Source organism: Ochotona curzoniae, unplaced genomic scaffold, assembly GCF_017591425.1.
Source record: "Ochotona curzoniae isolate NIBS_2020 unplaced genomic scaffold, NIBS_Ocur_1.0 scaffold_3208, whole genome shotgun sequence".
NCBI classification, from domain to species: Eukaryota; Metazoa; Chordata; class Mammalia; order Lagomorpha; family Ochotonidae; genus Ochotona; species Ochotona curzoniae.
The window spans coordinates 17,856,149-17,882,999 of NW_024467106.1; the positions used below are offsets into that span (position 1 = coordinate 17,856,149).

General features: G+C 43.5%; 2 protein-coding genes across 5 annotated transcripts in view; one reads left to right on the forward strand and one right to left on the reverse strand.

Annotated features, from left to right (window-relative positions):
• The first annotated feature begins 8,613 nt into the window (after positions 1-8,613).
• LOC121144581 (translation initiation factor IF-2-like) lies at positions 8,614-9,860 on the forward strand. Its single transcript, XM_040962867.1, has 2 exons — positions 8,614-8,672; positions 8,792-9,860. The coding sequence occupies exons 1-2, from the start codon at positions 8,614-8,616 to the stop codon at positions 9,858-9,860; spliced, it is 1,128 nt and encodes a 375-aa protein (XP_040818801.1).
• Positions 9,861-16,509: 6,649 nt separating this feature from the next.
• HSDL2 (hydroxysteroid dehydrogenase like 2) overlaps positions 16,510-26,851 on the reverse strand; it is a 41,766-nt gene continuing 31,424 nt past the window's right edge. For all 4 annotated transcript variants that reach the window (XM_040962978.1, XM_040962979.1, XM_040962980.1 and 1 more), the window contains 2 exons: positions 25,553-25,681; positions 16,510-17,127 (listed from right to left, as the gene is read on the reverse strand). In XM_040962978.1, coding sequence (XP_040818912.1) covers positions 17,015-17,127; positions 25,553-25,681 — 242 coding nt within the window. In that variant the 3' untranslated portion in view covers positions 16,510-17,014. The remainder of the gene's footprint in view (positions 17,128-25,552; positions 25,682-26,851) is intronic.

Below are 26,851 nucleotides of genomic sequence, written 5' to 3' on the forward strand. Positions count from 1 at the left end.
CCAAGTATCACACCTTGCCACCCACCTGGGAAACCGGTGGAAGTTTCTGGCTCGTGGTTTCTGCCTGGCCCAGCCCAGGCTATTGCAGCCATTTGGGGAGTAAACCAGCAGAGAAAAGATCCCTCATCTATCCATTTAAATAAACAAATCATTTTAAAGGACATATTCTAGTAAAATTATTAACCTTTAATGATAAAGAAAAAGTTATTTAGATATGTAGCTTGAAAGAAATAGTTATTTTAAAAGAATAAAAATTAAATTGGTGTTAAACAACATCACATTTATCCAGAAAACAATGAGGTTAGGGTTAGGATCATGGACCAAATCGAGCACAGTGCCCAGTTCTATAAATGAAGTTTTACTGGCACACAGTCCTGCTGCTGTACTTAGATACTCTCTGACTGCCTCTGCAATGCAATATACACTGTAATAACAGTAACAGAGACTGAGGACCTGCAAAACCTAAAATAATTTCCATCCGGTCTTTTACAGGAAGAGTTCCCAAACTTCTTAACAGGGGGACATTTTTAAAGATACTGAAGGGACCTGGCACAATACCTAGTAGTTAAATCCTTACCTTGTATCCAGTTTATATCCTGGCTGCTCCATTTTCGATGCAGCTCCCTGCGCATGGGCTGGGAAAGCAGTAGACGGGCCAAAACCTAGAGATCCTGTACCCACATGGGAGACCCAGAGGAAGCTCCTAGATCTGGATTGGCTCAGCTCTGGCCATTGCGGCTACCTGGAGAGTGAACCAATGGTTGGAAGATGATCTTCCTTCTGTCGCTCCTTTTCTCTGTAAATCTGCCTTTCCAATAAAAATAAATCTTCAAATATATATATATTTTAAAAATAAAAATAAAATTAAATATACTGAGGGAAAGAAAAAGTTGTCCTTCAAGTAGAAAAGTCAAAGGCAGGAGCCAGCGTGATGGCCCAACAGGCTAATCCTCCGCGTGCCAGCACCAGCACCCCATATGGATGCCAGTTCATGTGTCAGATGCTTCACTTCCTTTCCCAGCTCCCTGCTTGAGGCCTGGGAAAGCAGTAGAGAACAGAACAAGGCCTTGGGACCTGCACCCACATGTTAGACCCAGAAGAAGTTCCTGGCTCCTGGCTTCAGATTGTTTCAGCTCTAGCTGTTGTAGCTGTTCGGAGAGTGAACCAAAGGATAGAAAATCTTTCTGTCTCTCCTTCTCTCTATAAATCTGACTTTCTAGTAAAAATAAACAAATCTTTTAAAACAATATGTTCTTAAAAGTCAAACATAGCTAGCTTTAAATATGAAAGTCAGTATATTCTTTACATGAGCCATTAATGAGGATTTCATGAACGTCAGACTACGGAATAATGATTATAGAAGCTGTGTTGTACACCAAATATATTTAACTACAGAATTAAGACTGTTTAATCAAGGAGTTATGTGATTCACATGGGGCAAAACAAACTGAGAAACCTTAGGGAGTAAAAACTGACTGATCTGGGGGCTTGAGTGTATACAGCCAACAGAACTGAGAATGAGAGTAAGAGATAAATCCTAATTTCCAGAAAAGGAAAACAGATGGCACAGGACCATTCACTGAATTAGGAGATAAGAGAGTATTTCAAAGGTTTGTGGAAAATAGAATTAAAAGATGTGCTGCTTCTTGCACAAACAATTTTGGAATCCATGCATAGTTTTTTTTCCCTAAAATATAAATTTTCCATGATCTTTTTTAACCCACCTGAAACGCAGGGAGATGGATGGCAAGCAGGAGACAGGCCTCTCTCACCTGGGTCACTCCCCTAACTATGGCCTGTCACAGGAAGCAAAGAGCCAGGAGCCGCATCCAAACCTCGCCTGAGGGTGGCAGGGACCTGACCAGGCGCCACTTGCCGCTTCCCAGGGCGCATGCCAGAAAGCAGCAGAACCAGGACTCAAACCCAAACGCTCCGATGTGGAAGCAGATATCCCAAGTGGTGTACTGTCTTTCTTTTTTTTTAACATATTTTTTAAAGATTTTTTTTTTGGAAAGTCAGATTTACAGGGAGAATGAGACAGAAAAAAGAATCCTCTGTGCCCTGGTTCACTCTCCAAGTGGCTGTAATGGCTAAAGCTGAGCTGATCCGAAGCCAACAGCCAGGAGCTTCTTCCAGGTCTCCCACATGGCTGCAGGGGCCTAAGGCTTTGGGCTGTCCTCTATTGCTTTCCCAGGACGCAGAGAGCTGGATGGGAAACGGAGCAGCTGGAATATGAACCAGCGCCCATGTGGGATTCCCATGCATACAAGGTGAGGATTTAGCTACTATGCTATCGTGGCAGGCCCCAAGTGGTATCTTTTTTCTAACTAAATTTTGTATTTATTTGATGGTAATTACAGGATTGACCAGGGTGTGAAGGATCAAGATCAGGGAAAGGTGGGTGAAATCACTGTTTCCTAATTCTCCATTTCTTCTTGTTTGGGGGAAGGGAGGGAAGAAAAATCAGGAAACCACATCTGCCCTCCCAAATGTCCCAGTAACCAGGAATGGGGAACCACCACCCGATTTCAACCCAGGGTTCTGCTACAACGCATGTTCTGAGGGTTCTGATCAAGTGGTTTGGATGGGTCTGCACTGCTGTCAATTTCGCTGATCGAAGGGTAAGGCAGTCCTCCCAGTGCCCACTGGCTGACATAGTCGACCTCAAGTCTCCATTCACCCAAATTTTTGCTGCCATTGTTTGCTGGGGTAGTTGTCCAATTTGCTCTGTTCTCCTTCCTCTGTGATGGTACCAAATGGACTGCCATAGTCTCCATATACATCAGGATCAGCATCCACAGCTCTGCCTTTTTGACTCATGGGCGGGACCAAGCACCAGGGCCAGCTGACCTGAGTCTGGTTGGATTCCCTGCCGCTGGGGCTCACAAAACCCGCACCCACTGCTCAGGTGGGCCAAGGGACCATGGCCAGGTGAACTGAGCCCCGCTGAATCCCCCACCCTCAGGGCTCACAAACCCAGCACCCACCTTGCAGGTGAGCTCCAGGACCCAGGGCCAGGCGACCCAAGCCCCACTGGATCCCCTGACCCCAGAGCACACAACCCAGCATCCACCACTCAGATGAACCAAGGGACCCAGGCCAAGTGACCCGAGTCCCGCCAGATCCCCCACCCCTGGGATTCACAAACCCAACACCCACATTGCAGACAGGCCAAGGGACCGGAGCCAGACGACCGAAGCCCCACCAAGTGGTATCTTAATCACTATACCAAACACCCACTCTTCCCTGTACTTACTAAAGATCCCTTGTAGAGAAGTCGCAGATTTCAAGGAGGAGATAATAAGGGAAATTTGGAGCAAACATGTCAAACCTGAAACATCTAGAGACTATCAAGAGAACATGTGTGGTTGCTAATTGGGCACTAAGACCTAGCTATCAGAAAAGTAGTTCTGGCCAGAGATCAGCTTCAGAGGGCACCAGACAAGGAGTGTATGAAATGGTGAAACCACCACCATGGTACCTAATTTGGCATGGAAGCAACAAGTCTGATACCCGAAGCAAATAACCAAAAGGAACGCGTCCTCAGAAACCACAAGAAAGCAACGTCACTTGCACTTCCACTTAATTTGGCCACCCTAATATTCTCTAGTTTTCCAAATCAATGACAGTACTAAGAACTTTTGACTTTAAATCATTCAAACTTTTAAAAAATGAATTTCAAGAGCAAAAATCAAAACAAAACAAAGTCCTTAAAGAGCTACATTAGTTATTTTCAATAGCATATGCAGTCAGTCACAGGGTATACGGGGCCTGGCACTCAACAACAGAGTTAAGAAAAATATGAGAGGTTGCCATTGTGACACAGCAAATACGCCCATGTAGACACTCGTTCATCTCCAGTCCAGCTCCCTCATGATGTGCCCTGAAGAGCAGATGAAGATCCCAAGTAATTAGGGTCACGCCACTCACACTGGAGACCCGGATGGAGTTCCCAGCTCCAGGTTTTAGTCTCACCGGGCCCCAGTCATTGTGGCCACCTGGAGAGTGAACCAGAGGATAGAAGATCTCTCTCTTTCATTCTCCCTTTCAAATAAATAAATCAATAAATCTTTGAAAAGCAATGTTAGGGGGCTGGCACAATGGTTCACACAGCTAATCTTCTATTTCAAAGCACCAGAATCCCATATGGGCTCCAGTTCATGTCATGCTCCGGCTCTTCGACTTCTGATCCTATGTCCTGCTTGTGGCCTGGGAAATCAGTAGAAGATGGTCCTTTGGACCCTGCACCCATATGCGAGACAAAGAAGAAGCTCCTAGCTTCTGGCTTTGGAATAGCTTAGCTGTTGCCATTGTGGTCACACTGGGGAGTGAACTAGCAGATGTTAGATCATTCTCACCATCTTTGTCTCTCTGTAAAACTACCTTTTCAATGAAAACAAAAAGTTGTAATAACTTTTTTTTAAGATTTATTTACGCCTCCACTATTGAGCCATTGCACCTGGTACAACTGGGTTCATTCAATATTTCAGTTCACAGATTCCTTGACAATTAACAAGCATAACAGGGTATAAAGTGAAAGCCTTTGAATGGAATTCTGGTTTTTTGCAGGCTTGCATTTTTTCTTAAACAAATAGATATCACTAGTAACTTCACAATTGTCCCTTTTACCCTGCATGTGTAACTACAGATTCAAGGAAAAAGTAGTTCTAGAGAGTGAATCTGTTCCTGGGTGTTAATACCAGCCAAAGTTCAGGCAAATGAGAAGGAAAAAAAAAATCTGAGCAAATACACAGCACTTCACAATACTGTTAATGTGTTTAGTTTCTTAAATGAAGAGAAAAATTTTTTCAGCGACAAAGACAAAGCGTGAGGGGAGGGTCCAGCACAGTAGCACAGTGGCTAAGTCCTTGCCTTGCATATGCCAGGACCCCACATGGACACCAGTTCGTGCCCTGGTTGCTCTACTTCCCATGCAACTGCCTACATGTGGCCTGGGAAAGCAGCAGAAGATGGCCCAAAGCCTTGAGAGCCTGCACCTGCATGGGAGACCCAGAAGGCGGCTCCTGGCTCCTGGCTTCAGATCAGCTCAGCTCCAGCCAGTTGAGGAGTAAATAAGGACAAAAGATTTCTCTATCTCTCCTTATGTGCTTTTCCAATAAAATAAATGAATGGATGGATGGATGGATGGAAGGAAGGAAGAAAAAAAAAAAAAAAAGACCACTCCATGCCTGAATGCCAGCAACAGGAGGCTAGGCTGAGCCAGGAGCTGAGACCTCAATCTGGAGTCCCAGATGGGTGGCAGGGACCCAAGAACTCGAGCCAATCACCTGCACATCACAAAGCCAGGACTGCAATCCAAGCACTCCCCTAGGAGATGCAGACAACTTAAACACTATGCCAAATGCCCACTCCAGTTTCCTAAATACTTTAGCGTCCTATTTTGTAGTAGTCAGAAATGATATTTCACATGGAAGTTGTATAATTTGTTGCGGACATATTCCTACATATTACTTCCCCTTTTGGTACAAAAATATTAGATAACTCAGACTACAGCCCTCTGCCTCCCGTATTACTTGCAAGTGTGATCTTGTGTTTCTGAAACACATCTTCCTTGTCAGTAGAGCCACTAGTATGATCAGCTTGAAAATATGAAAAATTCTCCAACTGTTTAAGACTTTGCAAAATAAACTTGAACACTGCTGCCTAACCTGCCTCTCTCCAGACAAGCGTATTATACTTTGTTGGCACTGGATACAGAATAAAACTCAAAAATTTACATTTTTAGTACTTTTAGTTTTTTGACCTTTATTTGAATTTGAGACTAAGCTTTACCAAACAACAGAATTTACACAGTAACTAGCCAACCACAGTCCTCATTATGGAATCTATGCCGTGCATTTGTTACCTAGGAAACGGACCAGAGCACAGGCAGAGTGCAATTTCAGCCGGGCAAAAGAATTCTCCAATCACGCTGGTAAATAAAGTCCATAAATCAACTAATCAGAAGCGAAGTCAAGAGTTAAGCTCTATGGAAAGTTTTCTAAAGGAGAAAAGGGAACCTGCGGGGTGTCTCTGAGTAACCGCGCAGATCTCTTAAGTAAACAGTATGAGCAGGTTTCTTTACAAACACAAACTGTCATAAAATAAACTGTTCCAAATAAATGGCTTCTCTCCAATCTTCAGCTTCTCTATTTTTGACAGTATTGAAGAGAAAAAGCTTCTTCAGAGCCAGCCTCATACATCTGGTACCAGAAAATTAATCCAAAAATGAACTCCGCTCTCCGGGAGAGCATGTGTGTTAGGGGCTGGATGAGCGGGGCCTGTCTACACCGCTCCAGTCAGTCAGCCTGGCTTCCCCACCAGGCCACCAAGCACTGCGGGGAAGTCACAGAGCTGTCATCAAAGTCCAACTGTTCATTTTCAGCTTCCTGTCTGATCATTACTTATGCTCATACCAGTCATTTGAAGGTTCCAGTTAGCACAAAGTGGCCACTTTGAATTTCTTCTAATGATATCACACTGATAATTAACAAACAGGAAAACACTGGTATGTCTGTGGATTTTAAAGTCTACCTATCAAGTTTAACTGGGAAGAGCATAGTGGCGTTTAAAAAAGGAAAGCTGGTAAACATCAGCTGTATTTACAAATCCAACTTTATACAAATTCATATTTTATACAAGGAACATTTGCTGTACTATAAAAAGCAGCAGAAAACATTTTCCAACATGAGAAGTGATTCATAAGCCTTCCTGAATACCAACTTAACCAAAACGGGCATCGACTGGAAATACTAAAGTTCTCTGCGAGTTCCCAATTGGGCTATCACTGTTAATTACAGAAGAGGCAGAAAAGTAACACCTACATCAATCACAATAAAGAAAACAAAAGCTACCAGGCACATCTCCTACCAGCCCACACAAAGACGCGACACTGAAGAGCCAAGGAAACTGCTCAGCACAAGTACAACTTTGCCAAAGTAATTTTCAACACAGGCCACATTCTGTTCATGGTAGTGCACACAGTGACTCTTTGTTAAATCTTATCACTACCACTGACAGCCTTGTTAATACATAAACAAGCTATTCAATTTGTTGGTTGATCGTTTGTAATTCCAAGAGCTGATGAAGAATTCGCGCATCTAAGAGCTGGAATTCTCAGAATGGTCTAGAACTCCCCTCCCACCACTCGTGACAAAGCCTGACCAAATTTTAATACCTCTCCTGTCTCTGGGCTTTTAATAATGGAAAAAGAAGAGTAACTGGGGCAAAGGGCCTACCTGAGCCACACACTGAGCTCTGAGCCTTTGGGCAGTTTCAATTCATTTACCTAATGGGGACCAGAAGTCCTAGCAGGAACTCACAAAATGGAATCGATCAAAGGGGTGTTGGACAGATCACTGTTAGATGCAGCCTGCTCCAGGAAAATACGCATAAACTTGACATTTAGAAAATTCTGCATGCAATAATATTAACGTGTTACTATAAGAGGCACAAGACTGTTGGTTCGTTTCTTCTCCTGGACAAAAATCACTATTTTAAGCTTATTAAACTCTACAATGGCAAAAATCAACTTGCTTAAACAAAAATTGTATGTTTTGTTGCTTGATGGAAAATTAATACCTGTTTTTCCACCACAATGTCTTTTCCTCAAATTCAACTTTTAAAAAAAAAAGAAAGCCACCAATTTTCTACATTTCCACTGTCCATACAAGTAGAACTAAGCGCCCCCAAATTACTTAAAAATCAAGCCTTACTTAAATTATGTGAATGTCAGATGCTGACACAGTGGGGCGGAAAAGTGTCTCCAGAAGTAGATCAAGATTAATGTAAAGACGTCTCTGTATCTGCCTGCAGGAGCAAATCTGAATCTGTCAAACCGATTTTGCGGGTGATTTCTCAACTTCGTTCACTATTCAATTATCTACAAATACACTGCAAGTGTCTGTAAGGAAACGGAGCTGCCTAATTAAAAACGACAAGGGAGCCACATCCTCCTCCAACACTTGGCAAAAACACTACTCAAGTAGCCGACTCACACAGGAACACACAGCACCAATGGGAAACACAACCACGGCGGGAACACAGTTCTAGCGCTGCTGTTTTCCTCCTATGTTCATGAAACATTTCGTATCTTCAACTGGCACAAATCAAGGTTTCAGCCGCGATGGAAGGCTAAATCATCGCGCGTATCACCGCCCCAACACAACCCTCACCATGGAAGCTGACTCTACCCGACTCACTTGTTAACTATTAATTCAGTGGGGCAGAAGATTCTGCCAGGCTAACCCTAACGACTCTGGAAAAAAGGAAAAACAAAACTTTACCCCAAAACTTCAAAATATACACGTATAACGGTTTTAAAAAAAACAATCACAACCGTGTTTGTTTTTTCGCCCTTTACGTCCCTATTAAACCTCAAAAAGGCGAGGGGGGGCTGGGAGAAACGGGAGAAAAGAAACAAGCAAACAAGCTACCCTTCTTGGATTCTGATGTGATGTCTCGCGGCCCAACCTCCCACTCCAGGGACAGCTCTTGATCTATTTGATAACAAACACAAACCACTGTGCGCAGCCTCAGAAGGGGATGGGGGCGGAAGAGTCTGCGGCCGGAGAAGCCCTCCTCCGTTAGAAACAATAAATACGGAGCGCGGCGATGCACGTTCCGGCACACTCGCCCCGCACGCCCCCCCGGGCTGCCTCCGGCCCCGGCGGGTGAGCCACACGAAGCCCCGAGCCGCCTCTCGGGTCTCCGAACCCTCACAAGACTTGCAAACTAGGCGGGCGGCTCTTTTCTTCCTCCTTCCCGCCCTCCTCTTGCCCACCTCCGGCAGACCCCCACAGCAAAGCGGCGGGCGAAGCAGCCAGCCAGACCCTCTCAGCGCGGCCACCGGGAAGGCGGGCCGGCGGACCGGCCGGAGGAGCCCGACCCGCCGCCTCACAGCCGCCCCCCAAGCCCGCGCGGCGGCCGCCGAGGGGGTCCCCGCCCCTCACAAGCCCCTCAGCCTGCCGCTGCCGACGTCCGGCCGCGACGCCCCCCGCCCCAAAAAGGAGACAAAAGGAGGGTTCAGCCGGGTCACGTACAAAGCGGCCGTGGCCACCCCGCGCGCGGGCGCTCACCCACCTGCAGGTGTCTGTGCGTCTGTCCATAGGAACGCGGGCGCCGAGGAGGGGGCGGGGGGGGATGCTGCGGGAGCCGGGGCAGCGCGCGCGCTGGACGGGGCGGGAGGAGAGCGACCCGGAGGCCCGGGTCCCGCGGGCAGCGGGGCGGGGAGGGCGCTCGGCGCGGGGCGGGGGCGCCCGCCTGGCTGGGCCGACCGGCGCGCGCCGCTCCGTGCGCCCCGGGCTCCGCGCGCCGGGCTCGGAGCGCGCCGGGCGGGGGGCGGGGCGCGGGCGGGGCCGGCGCGCGGGGCGGGGGCTCGGACCCCGGGCTCCAGCCGGCACCGGAAGCGCGCCGTGGTCGGCGGGACCCACAGGAAGTGTGTAACGACACCTCCTACGACACGCACCGAGCCCGCCGTCGTCGCTGCCCGGAGGGAGCTGCGGACCGAGCTTCCTGCGGCGCCAGCCAACGCGCATCCCGGCGGGACTGCCCGCCGAGGGGCCGAGCCGCGCGCTCGCTCGCCCTCCGTGTGCACTGAGATAATGCCCTCGCTGCCGGGACAGGTGTGCAGCAGCGGACGATGCCAGCGACGTTCCAAGGTGTGCAGCACCGGCTCCTGTACCGCAAGCCCCGGGCCCGCGGCACTGCTGCCTCCCGGAGCGCATCCTAAAAGGAAGGAACGCTCCCGTCATGTGCAACACCTGTTATCGTGCACCGAGCGTGCACCTCTGCACCCACTTGGGCCAGCACACCCCACGCCGCCCCCAATGCCCGCTGCCCTGTGCAGACGCCTGACCTAACTCGGACTGCGGCACGCTGCCTCGGATCCCCACACGCGCCCCGCCAGCCCCCGACACCGGTCTGCTTTCAAACGCCTGAGAGACCCAGCAGACGGAAAGCTGGGACAGGTGGCAGCGCAGTTGGTGTCCTCCCCACTTTCTTTACCTAACATGTGCTTGGCGCTTACTCTGTGCCCAGAGCTGGCATCCAGTGCCCAACCCAGCATTCATTAATCCTAAACATACTCTGAAGTGGGTGCGATGGATGGATTAGGAAACCAAGGCACCAAGAAAGTAAGGAGTCTGCTGAAGAACCCCGGGAAACAGCCCAGATACAACTCGGGGAGTCTGGCTTCAGAGTTCACGTTCTATTCCACTCCCACTCCAGCGCTGAGCATCTTCAGAGCTAAAGTAATGGATATAAATACCATGGCATATCTAATTAGCCGCAGGTGCCCAGGTTTTGACCTCTCCCCACCCGTGAAGGAAACCTCAGGAGAGGAGAAGACAATTACTGTGGCAGAGAAAGATGCTAACTTTTTTTAAAGATATATTTTATTTATTTAATTGAAAGACGGGGGGGGGGGCGGGGAGACAGGCGCAGAGATCTTACTTCTGGTTCGTTCCCCAGCTGGCTGCGATGGCTAGGGCTGACCCAGAAGGAGCTGGGCGCTTCCTCCAGGTCTCCCACCTATGAACAGGGACCCAAGCACTCGGGCCATCCTTTAGTGTTTTCTCAGAAACATTAACCAGGAGCTGGATGGGAAGTGAAACAATCGGGACTTGAACTCACACCCATATGGGATGCTGGCTTCACAGGCAGCGGCTCCCAAGAAGTTAACTTCTAAGTAAAGGAGAAAAAGAATCCAAGGCCACCCAAAACCCAGTCAGGTGACTTTCAATGCCACATCTGGTACGTCCTCTCCTATTGGATAGCCTGTACTGAACCCATTCTGTCTCCAGAGTTGACTGAGGTTAGGATTAACACCTTCTAGTTCAATACTGCTCCTGGTGTACGTTGAATGAAAAAGCTGTGTAAACATTAGTATTTATCAAAAAGAAAACCCACAAAGATATATTCTTCTAAAGGTGCAACTACACTGCTTCTACACTGCTGATCCTTCAAAAATTAAAACTACCAAATATTCCAGCCCTCTCTGAACACAAATCCCCAAAATGAGAGCAGGATCTCAAAGAGGTGTCTGTGCCTCCACACGCATTGCAGCTCGTTGCAGTTAAGAGATGGACACAGCTCAAATGTCCACACACACACAATGGAATATCATCCAGCCTCCCCAAGAAGGAAGTGCTGACACATGCGCACGGTGATGCTTGAGACATCACACTAGGTGGGAAGCAGCAGTTGCAGAGCAGTCACACCAGATCCCACTTAACCAGCCAATCAGCAGTCACAGAAAATTGGTTAATGATGACCTACAGCTGTAGGGCTTCTGTAGCAACTGCTAAAGGACAGTTTATTTGAGGGTGATTAAAATATAAAATCAATTTTGATGATGGTCCTAAAACTCTAAAAGTCAGTGAATTAGACATTTTAACAGCTGAAGTATATGGCATGTAGATGAAACGTCAGTAAAACTGATAGGGAGATATGAAATAGAACCCCAGGAAGCAACAACTGTAATACATAAAACAGAATAATAGTAAAGTGAACATGCCAGAGAACAACAACAACAACAATGGGTATATAACACCCATCATAATTCTAACTTAGGTGTAATATAGCTTGATATCATTGGATCCACCCCGTTTAGCTCCTATCCTCAAACTATGGAGAATTAAGATGCTTATCTCCTAGCAAAGCAGTGAGTGGAAGAAGTGAGAAAGGACTAATACTTGACAAAGCTCGACAGTTTGTATGATTTTAAACTCTCGGAGGGACAGACATTTGGCCTAACATTTAGGATATTGGTTGGAATCCCACCTCTAAGTGCCTGAGTTCAGTGCCTGACCTGGCTGCTAATTCAACCTTCCTGCTAACACAGACCCTGCTGGTTGGGTTCCTGGCACCTACCTAGGAGGCCTGGATTGAGTGCCTGGTTCCCAGCTACACCCACCACACCATGGCTGCAAGCATTTGGAGGTGGACTGGTGGATGCAAAGCCTCTGATGCACACTTATTGACACCCTCTCTTGCTCTGTGTTTATCTAATGAAAAAAAAAAGTGCAGAAGTCTCTCAGAAAGCAAGGAATAATAATCAGCCTGATAATACAAATCTACAATAGAAATTACAACCAAAATCATACTTGGGAAAGAGATGGAGTAGTTTCACCCTAAAACTGGGACAAAGCTGGGATATCTCTTGCCATTCAACATTCACCATTGTATTTGTGAGCCTAACTTTGCAATATGACAAGAGAATTAAAGGTAGACAGAACAGAAAGGAAAAGACAAAATTGTCTTTATTTGCAGATAACTTGATCATATGTGTAAAAAATCCTAAAGGATCTGCAAAACAGATGCTAACACTAAGTTGATTTAACAGTGCTACCAGGCACAAATCCTACAAATTCAGTTGTACTCATGTTAGCAAAGATCAACCAAACATTAGAATTTTAAAAATTACTTGAGATATCAATAATGATTGTGTCGAAATTAAACAAAACTCACACCAGAACAATACACTGAAATGTATTAAACGTTGCTGAGCAAAATCAAAATACTAAGAAGAAAGACACACTATATTCACTGATTAAAGGACACTAGATCTGAAGCAGCATTTGGCACAGCAATTAAAGGTACCACTTGGGATATCCACATCTCACGTCAGAGTGTCTGAGCTCAAGTCCTGGCTCTGCTTCCAAACCAGCCTTCTGCTGATGCCCCATCTGGGAGGCAGGGATGATGAGTCTCATACCTGGATCCCCGCCACCAGTGTGCGGGGTCTAGATTGAGTTCTTGGCTCCTGTTTATAACCTTACCCAGTACTGACTGCTCTGTTGCAGGCACCTAACTAGAAGATGGAAGACAGACTTTCTCTCTCTAGCCCACCATTCCTCCCTCCTTCTCTCGCAAATAAATGAAAATGAATTTAAGATGTTTTAAATATGCTTTATCACTTCTCCCAAAATTATTATGTAGATTTAACTCTAACCAAATCAGATCCCAACAGAATTTATGTTAATAAAACATTATTATACTTAATACAGAAATACAGACTTCAGATGGGTCATAAAACATAGAATTAAGAGACTACTGCTGTGGCACAGTCAGTATAGCCACAGCCTGCAGTGCCAACATCCCATGCAAATGTCAGCTCCTGTTAATATGCCCGGAAAGCAGCAGAAGATAGCCCAAATGCTTGAGCTACTGAATTCATGTGGGAGACCCAAAAGACGCCCTGAACTCCTGGCTCTGGTCTGGCATTTAGGGAATGAATCAGTGGATGATGGAAGCTAATTTAATTTAATTTCTCTTTCATTTCTTTGTGTGCGTGTGTGTGTGTGCATGTGTAACTCTTTAAATATATGTGAAAAATGGAGTTAAAAGTAATTTAATTTGATGCAAAAATATTTTGAAATCCATGCATAACTTTTTCATATGTATTGTCCCTGAACTTTCTGAGTCATCACAGATATAATTTCAAAAATTTTTGTACCAAAACAAGCTTGCCTTTTACTTCCATTTTCCAAGAACACTATGAAGTACATTTGAACAGAAGACACAGAATAGCTAAAACGATACTAAAAAAGACAGATCTAGTTTTAAAACTTACTAAAAAAAAAACCCACTAATCAAGACAATGTGATATTGTAAAACCCATTACATAATTTAATTAGAGAGCTATTAATAGACTCATCTATTTTTGTATCATGGAAATTCAAAGGGGGTTAGATGGACATTTCAGTCATAGGGAATAAAAGACCTTACCCCTAAATTATGTCATATTGAAAAACAGAGGTAGTTTGTAGAGCTTAGACCTAAACATAAAAACAACAAAAAAAATTTTTTTGAAGACAACCTCTACTCTAGGACTGGCAAAGTTGATTTAGAACACAAAAATTACATGTTTGGCAAGACATTAAAAACTGGAAGGCAGAGTCTATGCAATGACTCAACTGGCTAATCCTCCACCTTTAAACCAACATCCCATATGGACACCAGTTTGTATCCCAGGTTTTCTACTTCCTATCCAGCTCCCTGCTTATAGCCCAGGAAAGCAGTGGGGGATTGCTCAAGTCCTTGGGACCCTGCACCCATATGGGAGACCTGAAAGAAGCTCCTGGTTCCGGCTTGGGTTAGTTCAGCTCCAGGTATTGGGACCATTTGGGGAGTGAGTCAGTGGATGGAAAATCTGTTTCTCTCTCCTTCTCTCTGTAAATCTGCCTTTGCAATAATTTTTTTTTTAAGTTAGAAGGCAGAGATTATAATAAGTATACTCTACTTAAGACAATAACGGGGTAATCAAGGAGGCATGGTCCCTTGACTCAACACCCTGCTAGACGGAAACTCTCACCCATACTTCACTCCCTCTTGCTCTGTTTCTAATTGAATAGAAACTTTTTTAAAATGATGGTTTTATGTTTTAAGTGATTAGAACCCAAGTTCCTGCTACATAATTTTTCTCTTTTAAAATCTTTCAATTTTGAAACAAAATTTCAATAAAATTGAATTTTAAAAATCCAATTGGCTTCTTAAATTAGTGATCAGGAATTAAACAGCATCCGATGTATAATAGAGACAATTCTATCGGATGTGGCAGATGGCCTCTGTAAGCCATCGGGGCAAGCATAAGAAACACCACAGTACAGAAGGCAGGCTGGTTCCTCATCGGGTTACATGGGAAGGACATCCTTGGATGGATTAAAGCAGCAGGGGGTTCCTTATCACGCCAGCTCAGGTTGACTATTTCCCTTTCCATTGACTACTGGGCATTACCTGCATTTTGGAAAAGTGGCCTCTTTTTTTAAATGTCCTTTTATAGTTCAATCCAAAACAATGGCTTCCTACAAATTTCAAGAAGACCACTTGAAAAATTGAGAGAAAATGGAAGTGGTTTTAGAAAATTTCAGTAGGAAAAGAGCCTGCTGGCCATATGTGACCAGGACCCTTATGTAGCCAGAATGACTGGAAATGCCAAGGGAGGCATGAGGTTCTCTTACAAATTAATCCAGCCAGGCTTCTTGAAGTTTTGATTATTAAATCTCATTCAAGGTTTCTGTAGAACAAGGTTTGTTACTTAAGGCCTTGAGTTAATCATTCCTGATCTGATTCTAGTTCCTCTTTTCGTAAAACTCAAATGTTCCTAACACTATGATTCCGAGAAATGTTAAGAATTAGATAAATTGCTTAGTAGCACAATATTCTTAGAGATTGTAAAATGAGAAGTAAAGAATTACACAAAGCCAGCATTTGAAAACTAAAGGTAACGACTTTAAAAAGTTTAGTTCTCCCACCCATCAATCACCGTATTACTATACCAAAGCTGCCCTAACAAAATACACACTGGAGGGCTTGGATTACAATTCCAAGATCAATGGGTCAGTGCAGTTTGTGTCTCCTGAGGCTGTCTCCTTTTCTCCTAGATGGCTGCCTTCCTGCTGTGCTCATGCCAGGGCTTTCCTCTCTGCACACATCCCCAGGCGCTTCTTGACAGAGTTTCAGAGCTCCCATCCTCTGATTCACTGCTGAGATGCGTGCGATGTCCAGCGAGGCCCAAGACATGGACATGAAGCCAAGAGTCAAGAGCTTAATCCAGATCTGCCATGTGTGTTGTAGAAATTCAATTACTCCAGTGATCACAGCTGCCTCCTTGGAAGGTGGGAGGTCCGTGGGAGGAAGAGGAGTTAGGTGCCAGAGCCATAGGAACAGGGCTATTTTGATGTGGCGTGGGGGAGTGGCTTAACTACTAGGTCCAATGTCTACCCAAGTGTTCTTATGTCTACATTACAGGGTGCCCTTTAAACTGATCACCTATTAAAAGACCTACTAACCTTTAAAATTCACACAAATGCAGCCTGCAATGTCTTTTTTTTTTTTTTAAGACTGATTTATTTTTTACTGAAAAGGCAGATTTTTACAGAGAGGAGACAAAAAAATCTGCCATCCACTACTTCATTCCCCAAATGGCTGCAATGCCTGGAGCTGAGCCAATCTACAGCCAGGAGCCAGGAGCTTCTTCAGGGTCTCCCATGCAGGTACAGGTTCCAAGGCTTTGGGCCACCCTCCACTGTTTTCCCAGGCCACAAGCAGGGAGCTGGATGGGAAGTGGAGCAGCCAGGACAAGAACTAGTGCTGATATAGGATCCTAGTGTTTGAATGGGGGGGGGGGCGGGAAGGGGAGAGACGACTGAGCTTTTGTGCCAGGATCAATCATTTTTGTTTTTTGTTTCTGGAAAGAAGAATAAAAGACAGATCTTCCATCTACTTGTTCACTCCCTAAACTACTGCAACGGCCGGGGTTGAGTCAGGTCAAAGCCAGGAGCCAGGCACTTCGTCCAGGTCTCCCACACGGTTGCAGGGCCTCACAGGCACTTGCATCATGTTCTGCTGCTTTCCCAGGTACATTAGCAGGGAGCTATATTGGAAGTAGAACAGCTGGACTCAAGCTGGTGCCCATGTGAGATGCTATCATCCCAATACGTATTAGCTTAGATAACTAGAACTGGAAAGAGAGTTAACAAAATGAAAACCTGATTGTGTTTCACTTAGTTTTTACAAATAGTATTTATTAAGCAGATTATGTAACTTCTATAAAATGTACACAGATTTTCCTTAAAATAACCATGTAAAAGTCTAAAACACTATTAATATTTTCATTAGTATTCAGTCAATGACCCCCCCCCCAAAAAAAAAATCCATTGAAACAGTTCAGCTTAATTTCACAAGAGAAGAAACTGAGAAAAGACCAAACTTCACTGCTTGATCCTGACTGGGTCAGGATAACAGGTGCTATTCTGACTATGTGCTTGCTCAGAGGGAAAACCTGGGGAAAAACAAAAACACAATGTCCTGGAATTCTACTTAATGAAACTTCTGTTGGATTAGCTAGCTGTTTAATTATAATTACAAGTCTTATAGAAACAGAAATTCTATTTTTTTCCAGAACACACATGCATAGCTTTATGATACAGTAGGGAAGCAAACAAACATCGAAGTTTACTCTTGAGCTCTTGTACTTTTTGAGCATAGCAATTTACTTTTTGTGTCTGTTCTTTCACAGTCTGGAATTCATCTGGTTCATTAGTTTCTCCAATTTGATTGCTAGAGCCATGTTTCCTTTAATCTTCAATTTTCCTGACATGAATGCCATTGTTGGTTTTAGTTTCCCTAAAATGAGAAAATGAGAGAGGGAAAAGCAACCATTAGTGCCCTAAGGGATACGCGGCTTCAAGGATATGCATTATAACAGAATCTCCCTGAGTTCCACAAGCCTCAGAAGCATAGAAATTTCTATTATTGCATTTTATATCAGTATCTAGGGGATCCTGATTCCTAAACTTAGATGCTAACAATATCCTGTAAAATGAGGGATAATGTAAAAACCAAAAATCAGCAAATGATCACAAAAAGTTGAGGAGGCAGCATCTGTATCAGTTACAGTATACTAAAGGATACTAGAGGGCGCACAAATGAAGTCTGGTAAGTAAATATGATCTATTTTCATTGATTTCCCCATCTATTATGATTCATTAAACATAACATTTCAAGTTCAAATTTAAGAAATCAAGTTATATAAAACACAAAAATATTCTTAAGAAATAATCATTAAGAGTACAGTGTTTGAGTCAGGGCACATTTGGTGCAGCACCGAAGCTGTCACTTGGGGCTGCCTGCATCCTATGCTAGGGGGCCTTGGTTCAAGTCCTGGCTCAGCTCCTCATTCTAGCCTCCTGCTATTAAATACCCTGAGAGGCCACAGGCGATGGCTCGAGTATCGGGTCCCCCCGAGACACCCGGACTGAGTTCTTACTACTGCTTCAGCTTGGTTCAGCGCTGGCTGTTATGGACATTTGGAGAGTTACCCAGTAAATGGAGATCTCTGTCTACTTTTCAGATCAATCATTTTTTTAAAGTATAACACATGAACACAAAACATGTGTTAGCATTCTTTTAATCACAGACATGCCAGACTAGAAAAAAATGTGAGCTTCAAAATAGAAACACAGCTAATAATAACATATAATAAGTATTAGCCTCAAAGGAAAAAAAAAAACCTTTGTTTTTGTTTATCTGAGAGACAAAGATAGATTTTGAGCTTCCATTTGCTTCTTTATTACGACGCTTTACTATGGAGCTGTCCCAAATGGCATCTTAATGTCTCTGCCAAATGCCCACCCAGAGCTTTGCTTTTATTTGTTGTTCTTTTTTCCAGTCAATACAGAGTCTGGCACAGTAGAAGGCATAAGAGAAGCAGACTCAGAAAGGATTTTGACTTGCCCAAGTTCACAAAGCTTGTACGTGACAAGGCTTTAATTCAAAAGCAGATTGCTTGATTCTCATGTATGATTTTCTGTCTTATACTGTGCCAACTTATATGTAACCCATGTCTCCTAGAAAACAAAGTGTGTCTCTGGGGCATTGGTGGTCCACTCTGTTCTTCCTGCTGTCACATCACACATAGGCTCTTTATAGAAAAAGTATGTGGGTTATTGTATTCTACATAGAGATTAAAACTCCCAAGTATTTAAATAAAGGTTGCAGAAAAACCTCACAGGTTGGTTATTGCAAATAAGAAAAATCAAACCCACTACTTTTATTGTAAAGAATAAACACAGCTGCACACAGCTTCTAAAAACTGTGACATTAAAATCCCAAAACTTACAAACTGTAAAGAGGTAACAGAGATTTAAATGGAAGATATTTTAAAATCTCTATTTTAAAACATTTAATTTATTTGAAATGCACAATGAGAGAGAGGTAAAGAAAGGGAGAGAGGAAGAGGGAGTGAAATTGGAAGAGACAGAAAGGAGGGGGAAGGGGGAGAGGAAAGAGGCTGACTGAGATCTTCCACTCTCTGGTTTACTTCCCAGCTGGCCACAACAGCCAGGGCTGGGCCTAGCTGAAGCCGGAGGCTGGAGCTCCATCTTGTCTCAAATAGGCGGCAAGGGTCCAAACACTTGGTCTACTATCTCTGCCACCTTCCCAGCCATTCACAGGGAGCTGGATCGAAAATGGGGCAACTGGGATTTGAGCTGGTGCTCTGACATGGGGTGCCAGCATGGTTAAGTGGTGACTTAATCTGCCGTCCCAAGATCTCTATTCTTTGAGGAACAGTACCGTCCTTCCAAAAACTCAGAAATGCTGACATTAAACCATCGGGCTCACTGCTCTGTCACTCTACAGTGATGCCTCCTGGTCTACAAGCCCCACTCATATCTATACAGCTTCCACTTAGCACCACAGAACACTTCCCAAAGAGACTGATGGACATCTTGTGAGACTAAAAGCAATACAAAAATACAAACAAAAGCCTAGAGCAAAAGCCAGCTCTAAAAAAGGAAAACCAAAACAAAGTAAATGAAGAACACATTAAAAATTATCTGGGGCAGCTAGTTGGCCTAATAGTCAAGACACAAACTAGCACACTCACAACCCAGCTTGGAGTGCCCAAGAGAAACTCCTAGCACCAGCCTTGATGCCAGCTTCCCAATGCACTGGCAGTGGTAGTTGAGTTCCTGTAACTCAGGCAGGAGGCCTGGATTGAGTTCCCAACTTCCAGCTCAGCCCTAAAAGCTGCTTTGGACACCTGCCGAGTGAACTGAACGAACCCACAAATGACCGTGAACTAGCATGTTCTCTCTTTACTTTTCCCCCTCTATAAACATCTCCATATTCAATGTCATCAGGGCAAAGAGAAGATAATACAACAGTGATGTATCAAAGAAAAGATGCAAGAAGAGCACAGACAGGAAGGAGAAAAAGAGGATGCAGAAGGCAATCAGAAAAAGGCAGAAAGAATGGCACAGAGTGAGGAAGACAATGAGGAGAAGACAACTCAAAACAAGAGTCAGTTCTTGGAAGTTAAACAGCACGAAAAGGGCAGACAATATTAAAATGCAATAGAAAGAGCAGAAGAAGGTGAGTTAGCCTCCCAGGAAGAGCAGATATGTTTTTTTTTTCCATAAAGAAATGTGCAATACAAGGGGTATGAATCAGAAAACTTCTTTCCTCAGAATGTGAACACAAAGGAAACTGAGAAAATTAGAAAGGAAATAACTTCCCAAGAAAATGACAGAAAGCAAGACCATCCCACCTTCTATCACCGAAATTTCCAGACACTGCAGACAAAGACAGTTCTGATTTCAAAGGCTTTGAGAAGAGACAAGGAGCATGTGAAAGATAAGTAAAAACAGAAAAAAATTCTCAGTGGTAATCTTAGAAAATGGAGCAACACCTTCAAAATTCAAGGGACAATGGATTTGAACTCACAACTCTAGCCAGCCAAATAAATCTGTTGAAAGAGCTCAGAGATGCACACACGGTGGGTAATGTACCCTTCCCTGTGAAGCTACCAGACAAGGTGTGCCCCTAACAGGAGGAGGTACAGCAAGAAAGAAGTCAGGGGATCCTGGGGAGCAGGTGTTGCAACACAAAAAGAATTGCTACAGCAGCAGCTGGGCAGCAGGCCTGAAGAGCTCCCTGTTCAGGAGGTAACATGAAGACAGAGTGTGCCTGGACCAAAGTGGACTGACAGATCATCTGATACAATGTAGAAAATTGGATCAGGAGGGGGTGGGTGGAGTGTACAATGACTGCTTACTGTTAGGGACTGAAATATTTGTGTTCCCTAAACTTCCAGTAGACAAGCCATAACTCCCTCTCACTCAGTGTGACAGGAGCTGGAGTCTTTGAGAAATCATTAAATTTAAATTAGATAGAGAGCAGAGCCCCATGAAAGGATTAGCACCCTTGTCAGAGATGCGCTTCAGGGGCAATTAAGTGACAATGTTTAAAACCACCACTGGTGCCAAGTCCCGAAACATTCCCATCCTCCAAGAGGACCCTGCAGGGACTTAGCAGGGCAGTTCCTCCTCCCTGCAAACCCCAGCAGTCACCATTAGTTTTCTGTTTCTCCATGTATACATATACACACATACAAGTACACACATACTTATATACTCCATATATTTCATATAAAAGAATTCAGACAATACTCCTATGTGGTATTTTGAGTATGGCTTGCTCAATTAGTGTAATGTTTGTATCACGTTTTCTAGATTCATCCAACCTGGCGTAGGTACCATTATTTTATTCTTTTTTTGTGGCTGAATACTACCTTCAATATATGTATACACCAAAATTTGTATACCCATTCACCTGCTGAAGGGCATCTCTATTGTTTGCACGGAGTGGATCTGCGAGTCCACTTTGGACCAGGCACACTCTGTCTTCATGTTACCTCCTGAGCACATAGCTCCTCAGGCCTGCTGCCTAGCTGCTGCTGTAGCAATTCTTTTTATATTGCAACACCTGCTCCCCAGGATCCCATGTCTTCTTTCTTGCTGTACCTCCTCCTGTTAGGAGCATACACTGTCCACTGGGAGCACACATATGGTGCTGTGATCATGTGTGGACACTTATTTAATGGGTGGCTGTTTTCAATTTCTTTTAAGTTCATTTATTTGTTTATTTTTATTAGAAAGGCAAAGTAACAGAGAAAAAGGGAGGAGACAGAGACAAACAGGCTAGAGACATCTCTTTCATTTGCTGGTTCACTTCTCAAATGTTCCCAACAGTGAGGGCTGGGCTAGGAGGCCAAAGCCAGAAATTCTAAACAGCTCTCCCGTGTCAGTGGCAGGAATCCAAGTACTTGAGCCACCACTTGCTGCCTCCCAGGTACACTAGTCGCAAGCTGCAGTGGAAGTGGAGGTGGCACTTGATCTCAGGCACTATGGTGGGATGCAGGCATCCCAGGCATCGACTTAACCCACTGTATCACAACACCTACCCCTGTTTGCAACTCCACTGAGTATAAACTTAAGAGTAAAATGCTGGGTGAAATGAGAACTCTACAATTATTTTTCTCCCTGAATCCATGTGGGACTGAACCATTATATCCATGGCCAGATAATCCTCAATAAGGCAGGCCCATTCATTAGGGTAAACAATAGTTAATCAATAAACAGTGCTGGGATAATTGGAAATCCATATGTAAAAGAATTAGGTTGGACCCATCCCCCAATCTTATACCCTATACAAAAATTATTTCAGGGACCGGCGGCGTGGCCTAGTGGCTAAAGTCCTCGCCTTGAACACGCTGGGATCCCATGTGGGCGCCAGTTCTAATCCCAGCAGCTCCACTTCCCATCCAGCTCCCTGCTTATGGCCTGGGAGAGTAGTCGAGGACGGCCCAAGGCTTTGGGGCCCTGCACCCGCGTGGGAGACCGGGAGGAAGTTCCTGGATCCTGGCTTTGGATCGGCATAGCATCGGCCGTTGCAGTCACTTGGGGAGTGAATCATCAGGCGGAAGATCTTCCTCTCTGTCTCTCCTCCTTTCTGTATATCTGACTTTCCAATAAATAAATAAATCTTTAAAAAAATTAATTCAAAGTGGATCTGAGACCTAAATGCAAGAAAAAACATGAAAATTCTTAAAAGAAAGTATCGATAACTATTCATATTCTTAGTTTGGCAAAAGGATTCTTAGATATGACACTAAGCAGGAAAAAGCACGGAAGAAAAAAACAAGATATACTGGACTCCATCAAAGTAAAAACGTAGGTGCTTTAAATTTTGTCATCAAGGAGCCAGGGCTGTAGTGCAGTAGATGCACTCACCACCTACATAGCCGGCTTGAATCCTGACTACTATACTTCTGACCCAGCTCTCTGCTAATATGCTAGTATGACTTCTCCCAGGTCATTATCAGGGGGCTGAATCAGAAACACAGCAGCCTAGACACAAACGAGTGCCCATTTGGAATGCTGGTGTTGCAGGCCGTAGCTGTACCCACTATGCTACAATGCCAGCCCCCTGAATCATACACTTTAAATCCTATAGTGTGAATTATATTTCAGTAATGTTCAAAAAATAAAAGGTATTGACATATTACAAGATGTCTTAGAATTAAAAATAATCCCAGGAATCCTAGTTACATTTACTTTGCAAGACACAAGATCAATGCACAAATTATATTTATCATAATTTATAAATTATAAAATTATATTTACATATACTATCAAGAAGTAATTTGGAAATAAGCTCAAGATAATAATAGTTTCACCCACAAAAAAAAAAAAAAAACAAAAAGAAAGCAACCTGCAGTGCAAAAACATGACCTATAATAAGAAAAAAAATAGGTTATACTTTATCAAAACAAATTTTAAAAAATCCTACAAAAAACCTTTAAGAAAATGAAAAACAGGGCCTGGTATGATAGCTCAATTAGCTAATCCTCCCTTTGCAGGTCCTGATATCCCATATGAGTGCTGGTTTGTGTACTGGATGCTTCACTTCCCATCCAGCTCCCTGCTTATAGCCTGGGAAAGCTGCAGATGAGGACCCAAGGCCTTGGCTCCTGGCTTTGCACTGGCTCAGCTCCAACTGTGGTGGCCATTTGAGCGGATGGAAGCTCTTTCTCTCTGTCTCTGTAAATCTGATCTGCCTTTCCAGTAAAAATAAATGTCTCAAAAAAAAAAAAAAAAGAAAAAGAAGAAAGAAAATGCAAACACAAGCACAGACTGAAAGTTTTGTGAATCACATAGTTGATCAAGAACATGCACCAAGAATTTACAGAATCTCAAACTCAACAATAAACAGCCCTCAATTGCTGGCAATTCAATAATAACAAGACAATTCAATTTAAAAATGAATAAAGGCTTTTAACAAACAGTTCAGTTAATATAAACAGCTATGAAATACATGAAAAAAATGCCGCATGTCATTAGTTGTTATGAAATGCAAATTAAAACCACATGACATCCTACCACAATCCACTAGAATGACTGTAATGAGTGTTGGCGAAACCAGTCTTCATTCACTGCTGACTATAAACAGGATGCAACCACTTAAGCAGGAGTTAAATATTAACTTCCCCTATGACCTAGCAATCTCACTGTTAGGATCTGCCCATGAGAAATGAAAATATACCCACATGAATGCATGCATGACAATGTTCAGAGCAACCAGATTCATAGGAGCCAAAATCTGAAACAATTCAAATGTCTACCAGCTGGAAAGTGGACAAACAGTATACAGCAAGCCATACACCAGAATGCTAATGCTGTAAGCCACATACCAGAATGCTATTTGGTAATCAAACGGAACTGAACTATGGAGGAATTTGCATGGAGGAATCTCAAAAGTTTTATGCGAGGTAAGACGCCAAATGCAAAAGACTAAATATTGTTTGGTTCCATCTATCCAAAATGCTAAGAAATACTAAATCTGTAGAGACAGTAAACTTGAGCCTGGCAGGCTCATGGTGGAGGGATTGGCAATAAGGACCAATCGCAAGGAGACAGGAGTGAAATGTGTGGGTGATGGAGATATCCCCAAACAGAATTGTGGTGAGGGTTACTCAGCTGCATTTACTAAAGTAGGTGGATTTTGTACTATGAAAATTATACCTCAATAACACATTTTTACACTTGATCTTAGCCAAAAGGCCAAGAAGCGCTCCATAACATTTCTAAAAAGATTTATTTTATTATCATTTTTTATTGGAAAGGTAGACATACAAAAAGAAGGAGAGACACAGAGATAAAGATCTTCCATCCACTGGTTCACTCCCCAAGCGGTTGTAACGGCCGGAGTTGAGCCAATCTAAAACCAGGAGCCAAGAGGTTCTTCCGGGTCTTCCATGTGGGTGCAGGACCTCAAGGGTTTGGGCCTTTTCCAGGCCATAATCAGGGAGCTAGACAGGAAGTGGAGCAGCCAGGATATGAACTGGTGCTCATATGGGATCCCAGCAGATGCAAGGCAAGGATTTAGCCACTAGGCTGACGTGCTGGCCCTCAAAAACACAGTTTTTAAAATAACTTTTTTTTTGGGGGGGGGACAGGTATTTTGCATGAGATGAAAGTCCCCAACTCCTGTATTGGAGCAGTTGGAGTCCCTGATGCTTCATTTCTTTTCTAACTCTATGTTAACGTGCTTGGGAAAGCAGCAGAAGATGGCTTCAGTCTGTGAGTTCCTGCTCTCTGCATTGGAGAACCAGATGAAGTTCCAGGCTGTTGGCTCCAGCCTGGGACCACTGCAGACATCTGGAGAGTGACTCAGTGGATGAAAGATCTCCATCTCCCTTTCTCTCTGCAACTGTCGTTCAAATAAAGAAAATAAATCTTTTCAAATGTAACTTTTTAAAAAGCTGTCAGTATCTGTGTATGTCCCTCTTTCCATGCACTAATCTTGCATAATTTATTTCACTTTATGATACTGTTTTACCACACAGTGGCTGTTATGGGCCAAAAGGAGAGTTTATTTGGATTACTACTCTCAAGTTCTGATAGTTAGCACAGAGTCATTACATAGAATATCTATGGTTTCGTAAAAGAGCATTCTTAAGACATAAAGTCAAAACTACACATTTGAACGAAACCAACTGGAATAACAGTAGGAATGAGAGGACAGAAAGCGCAGTTACAACTCAACTGTTCTCAACCTAAACCACTGCTCTCTTCAACATAAAGATCTTGTAAGATTTCACTGTTATAAACATTTATGAATCTCAATTATTTGGTAAGGAATAAAATAAATGTCAGAATTAAACTTTCCCTGAACAACAGATAAACTAATAAAACCGGAAACTTACCTGAAAACATTTTTACAAAATCATCAGTAGACATACTCATGACCACATCTGCCCGAACAGAAGGCTCTCCACATCCCACATTCCCGCTCTTGTGTTTCAGGTCAAGAAACCACGTGCCACCATCTTCACCTACATATAGAGAGACAGACAGACAGACAGAAATATGGAGAGGTAAATGCCCAAGAATTTTTGTGCTTCATAAACTTCATAAGTACCGCAAATAGAATAAGCATACAAATGCTGCTTCCTGGGCTAAATTCCTAAGGTCAATTAAACACAACTGATACTTATTAAATATTTAACATGTTCCAAGTACTCTACTAGTTACATTCCAGGTTCTCTAATAATTCCTTCAATGAAGAGGAAAAATACGGTTCTTTTTGCAAAAAGAAAGTGGAGTATAACAGTGGCAACTGGGCAGGGAGGACGGGAAAGGTGACAGTGGAGTTAGCGTTTAACGGATAGGGAATCTCTGCGATGAAGAGAAAGTTCTGGAGACGGATGGTGATGAGCTCCGGACATGGCGTGATGTGGCTGCACGGAACTGAGAGTGCATTTATGCTACCAGATGAACCTGCTCTACACACTTTTTAATTTCTTTTAATGATGGAATCAGGTCATTTAAGATACAGAATAAAGCAAACTGACTCAACCCTATTTATTTTCTCTATGAGAACACTAGTTCCCATTGCCCACTAGCACCGACTCCACACCCAGCTCTACCATGTCTATTTAAAATCGCTACAAGAATCATATCTTCATGGCATGTGAATGTGCTTAGGGTTTGTCAGCAATTATGTTGGGGTTTTTTTTTAGCAATTATGTTTTACATGCTCAGAAAAATACCATATTTCTCATTCTTGTCCCTTCTTTAGTTTATTTCTAAAGTGTAAAACAAGAAACATGAAATATGAAAAAACTTGAGGCTTCCAGCATAGTTTGTGTCCCGTGTTTTTATAAACATGAGTATATTTAAAATTTCAGATGCCTTTACCCCCAATTAAATACATACTTTGGCATATTTGAGAGGTCATTTCGAAGTAGAACCCAAAATGAGATGACCGAGTGTGAAGAAGAAACGGTGGGGAGTGTGCATAGGAATGATTTGCTAGTTTGGGGCCTGATAAATTAGACAATGTTATTTATTATTTGAAAGGCAGAATTTTACAGAGAGAGAACAGAGAGGTCTTCCATCTGCTGTTTCACTCCCAAATGGCTGCAATGGCTACAGTTGAACGGAGCTTCTTCCTGTCCCCCATGTGAGGTACAGGATCCCAAGGGTGTGGGCCATCCTCTGCT

Bases quoted from the DNA above. Each gene is read 5' to 3' on its own strand.
- LOC121144581 (XM_040962867.1), top strand. From the start codon at position 8,614: ATGCACGTTCCGGCACACTCGCCCCGCACGCCCCCCCGGGCTGCCTCC. The intron at 8,673-8,791 runs GTGAGCCACACG...CACCTCCGGCAG, and splicing joins GCTGCCTCCGGCCCCGGCGG to ACCCCCACAGCAAAGCGGCG.